General features: G+C 62.6%; 1 protein-coding gene across 1 annotated transcript in view; it reads right to left on the bottom strand.

The window, feature by feature from the left end:
• Positions 1-4017, bottom strand: part of FBLN1 (fibulin 1) — an 89542-nt gene that overhangs the window by 57349 nt on the left and 28176 nt on the right. Inside the window, exons 8-10 of the mRNA XM_014533168.1 lie at positions 2048-2191; positions 745-873; positions 3-92 (exon numbers count right to left, since the gene is read on the bottom strand). Of these exons, the coding sequence (XP_014388654.1) occupies positions 3-92; positions 745-873; positions 2048-2191 (363 nt within the window). The remainder of the gene's footprint in view (positions 1-2; positions 93-744; positions 874-2047; positions 2192-4017) is intronic.

Here is a 4017-nt window from a genome sequence, read left to right on the forward strand (position 1 = left end):
GCCCGCGGAGCAGCTGCAGAGGAAGGAGCCCAGCGTGTTCTCGCACTTGTGGCTGCACAGGCGCCCGGAGTAGCGCCGGCACTCGTTGATGTCTGCAACGCAGCGGGCGGGGCTTAGGGCACGGCCTCCCCTCCATGTCCCTCAGCTCCTTTCTCAGACGAGGGGGCAAAGCGACTTGTCCCCAGAACAGGGCAGGTCAGCAGGAAGCCAGGGCCACATGGGGCCTGCCCCCCCACTGGGCCCACCCCCTGGGCCCCCCTGCTCCTTCCAGGACGATGCCTCTGGGTGTGTGCCTGCCCCTGAGTTCTCTGCCCCAGAGCCCCGAGGGCAGGGCGGGTCCAGGGGCTCTGACCAAGGGTCCCTGGGGGTGGGCGGGGCAGGCGAGCCAGCAGGGTCTGTCCCTGCTCCCGGAGGCTGGCGCCATGCTGTCTGTTCTCACTGCCCTGGCTGCGCGCACAGCTCGGGGCCTGCGGCCCTGCAGTTGGAGAGTGAATCTCTGGGAAATCACTAATGTTTGGGGCATTTTTCCAGAGGCTGGAGCCTCATAGACACTCGGAGGTCTGAGGTGATGGGAGCACCCGGCGTGCAGGTGGGAGACCGGCTCAGGCCGGGGGTAGGGGGGCTGCAGAGCCGGAACCGGATGGGTCTCCGGACTCAGGGTCCTGCTCTGAGGAGCAGTCCATGGTCACTCCGGGAAACACGGGCTGGTTCTGTTGGGTGCCATCTGGCCGGGACCCCACGCACCCACACATGTCCTGCTGATGCCGTCGAAATAGAAGCCGGCCTTGCATTCGCAGCGGAAGCTTCCAGGGGAGTTCACGCAGAGGTGGCCCGGCCCGCAGGGTTCCGAGGGCGGTGCACACTCATCCACGTCTTGCAAAGAGAAAGACACATTGAACACCTTCAGTGTGTGTGTGTGTGTGTGTGTGTGTGTGTGAGTGTGTGAGAGTGTGTGTATGTGTGTGTGAGTGTGAGAGTGTGTGTATGTGTGTGTGTGAGTGTGAGAGTGTGCATGAGAGTGTGAGTGTGTGTGTGAATGTGTGAGTGTGTATGTGTGTGAGAGTGTGTGTGTGAGAGTGTGTGAGAGTGTGTGTGTGAGTGTGTGTATGTGTGTGTGTGTGTGAATGTGTGTGTGAGAGAGTGTATGTGTGTAGGTATGAGTGTGTGTATGTGTGAGAGTGTGTGAGTGTGTATGTGTGTGAAAGTGTGTGTATGAGTGTGTGTGAGAGAATGTGTGTGTGTGAGAGTGTGTGTGTGTGTGTGTGTGTGTGAGAGTGTGTGTGTAAGAGAGGGTGTGTGTGTGTGTGTGTGAATGTGTGTGTGAGAGAGTGTGTGTGTGTGTGTGTGTGTGTAAGAGTGTGTGTGTGCCCCCAGGATAGTCAGAGGGAAGGAGCAAACTGAAAGGCACATGACAAAGCAGCATCGTTTATGCTTCAACACGATTTCCCAAGCACCTACTGTGTGCGGGGCCCAGGCTGGGAGACAGCTGCCCCTGCCCGCAGGGACTCGGGTCACAATGACCTTAGTTACGGCAGCAGTGCCCGCTGACGGGGAGACGCTGAGGGAATGCTCTGGGGGTGACGGGGAGGAAGGCCCCTGTTGGCCCGCAGGGTCTGGGCCCTGGATCCAGGACATGGAGGGCAGGTGGGCAGAGGGAGCAATGCAAGAGGGAAGGGAGGCCTGTTCGGGGAGCAGCAGGACCCACTGCACCTGGATTAGACGGCGTGTGAGGTCGGGGCCGCTCGGGAGGACTGCGCATAAGCAGGGCACCTGTGTCTCTCTGTCACCACTGGGGGCTGAGCACGGAGGGGCCGGAGAGCTTTCAGCCCAGGACTGGACCGAGCGAGAGGGACGGAGCTGGGGCGGGGCGGCTGGCATGCTACTCCAGCGTCCAGGCAGCGCCCACCAGGCCTGTGCCTGGAGACCAGCAAGGGATGGAGGAACGGGCAATGGCTGCCCCCTGGGGACGCACTGTCCCCACAGAAGCAAGGCTGTGCTGGGCGCAGGAGAAGAGTCCGTTCCGATCGGCTTTCTTTTTAATACCAACCCACACAGCGGGTGCCCTCCTCGTTCAGATGGTAGCCACGGCCACAGTTGGGCACGTTCTTCTGGCACGTGTACGAGCCCTCCGTGTTGATGCACGTGTGCCCGACGGGGCACGTGGGGCTGATACTCAAACACTCATTGATATCTGCAGGGGAGAGACAGAGACGCCGTGGTTAGACACAGAGCGCCAAAGAACCCCCACCCCCTCCCCTGTGCAAAGCCACAAACAGGTGCGACGACCGCCCTGAACAGGCAGGGGCCTCCACTGGCCCCAGATCTCGCCAGCACACACCCCCTGAAACACCACCTCCCTGGCCCGTCTTCCCGCCCCTAGATCTCCGACACCTCCATCTTCCTCGGCACCGAGTCCAAAGCTGCCGCCCGGCTTCCCGCCCCTCCACTGTCAGGACCCCTCTGAGTCCCACCGGTGGGCCTGGCCACCTGGGTGCCACCCGTGTCCCACTGCACGGGTATACCGGGCACCCTCCCTGAGCGGGCGCGGGCCAAGGGAGACAGGTGGCCAGCCCCTTGGCGCCAGCACCCTGGCCCCAGGGAGGCTCTGTGCTCTCCGGTGACTGGCCTGGCCCCCCCACCTCCCACGCAGGTCCCACCTCTCGGCCTTTATGCACACGGTCCCTGCCTAGGAAGCCACCTCCCCCGTCTGCCCAGCTTGGTGCCACCTTGAAGGAGACACTTCCTGCCCGCCCCCACCTGGGCCCTCGGGGCCTGCGCTGACTCCCTCGCTGACGGAACACGCCCCCACACAGGGCCCTGTGATGAACCCGCACCAGCCAAGATGCGCCAGTAAACAAACAAGGAGCGCTGCGCACACGTCCGTCCGCTCACTCCTCCCGCTCAAATCGGTGCCAGACCCACCGCCTGGGCGTCCTGCTGGGGGGCTTCTCAAAGGACCTCCATTTGTCAGCGTCAGGCAGACACTTACAAAGCACCTACCAGGTGAGAGGACCGTCGAGGGCCCCCAGGCTGAAGGCAAAACGAGGGCTCAGCCCTCAGCCACGCCCACCCTCCTCAGACAGATCAGCCTGCTGCTCCACAGCATGTCCCCTGCCCTCGGCCACAGAGCACACAGCTGCCCTCGCAGGCAGGGCGGGCTCTTATCTGCGCTGTATAAACAGGAAGCTCCCGCTCGAGGCTGGAGCCGCTCAGAGTCTGGGGCGGGGTCTCAGCCTCCCCCCCTGCTGGTAAAAGCCGGGCACTGGACACAGCCCGTCCTTCATCTGCCCTGGAGGCGGCTGCCAGAGACCCTGTGGCCAGCGGCGAGGCTGATGGCCGCCATCTAGTCCTTCAGAGAAACGTGGGCCTCTGCCCGTGTCAAGGATGAATGCACGTTTAGCAATGACAGCGCTCCCTCCCTGCGAAGCCCTGCGCTCCCCAGCAAGACCTACAGTTCCCAAACTCTGTGCCATGGAACCCGGGTGCCCCTAGAGACGTCGTGTGCTCCAGAGAGGGGGTCCCAGCCTGCGAGCTCCATGGCAGAGGACCAGGCGACCACTGAGTGAGTGAGTGAGTGAGTGAGTGGGAGAGTGAGTGGGAGAGTGAGCGAGTGGGAGAGTGAGCGAACAAAGACCAAATACATGAAAAAGATCTGAGGAGTTTGGGAACGCCCTGCCCCACCTCTCCCTCACCCGGGAGGCCCAGGATACCAGCTGTAAAGGACCCGTCCACTCTGTTTAACCCAATGACCTTGGAACCGTTCACTGCCCCCTGTGCCCCCGGGATCCGGGACCATCAGAGACCCGCCTGCCCTGGCCCATTCCCTCGGCCTCACTGAGCAGAAAGAGAGACGGTGAGCACGTGAAGGGACTGGAAGGAAAAGGAAACCCACAAAGATGTGGGTCTCAAGGCCCTCGGGGACCAAGCCTCACGGTCCTAGAACTCTCTACGCTCTACAATAGGGAAAGAGGGCCCTGCTCTCCGGGGCCTGTCCGCCCTGTGCCCTGGCCCGCAGGC

Source organism: Myotis brandtii, unplaced genomic scaffold (genome assembly GCF_000412655.1).
Source record: "Myotis brandtii unplaced genomic scaffold, ASM41265v1 scaffold952, whole genome shotgun sequence".
Classification (NCBI taxonomy): domain Eukaryota; kingdom Metazoa; phylum Chordata; class Mammalia; order Chiroptera; family Vespertilionidae; genus Myotis; species Myotis brandtii.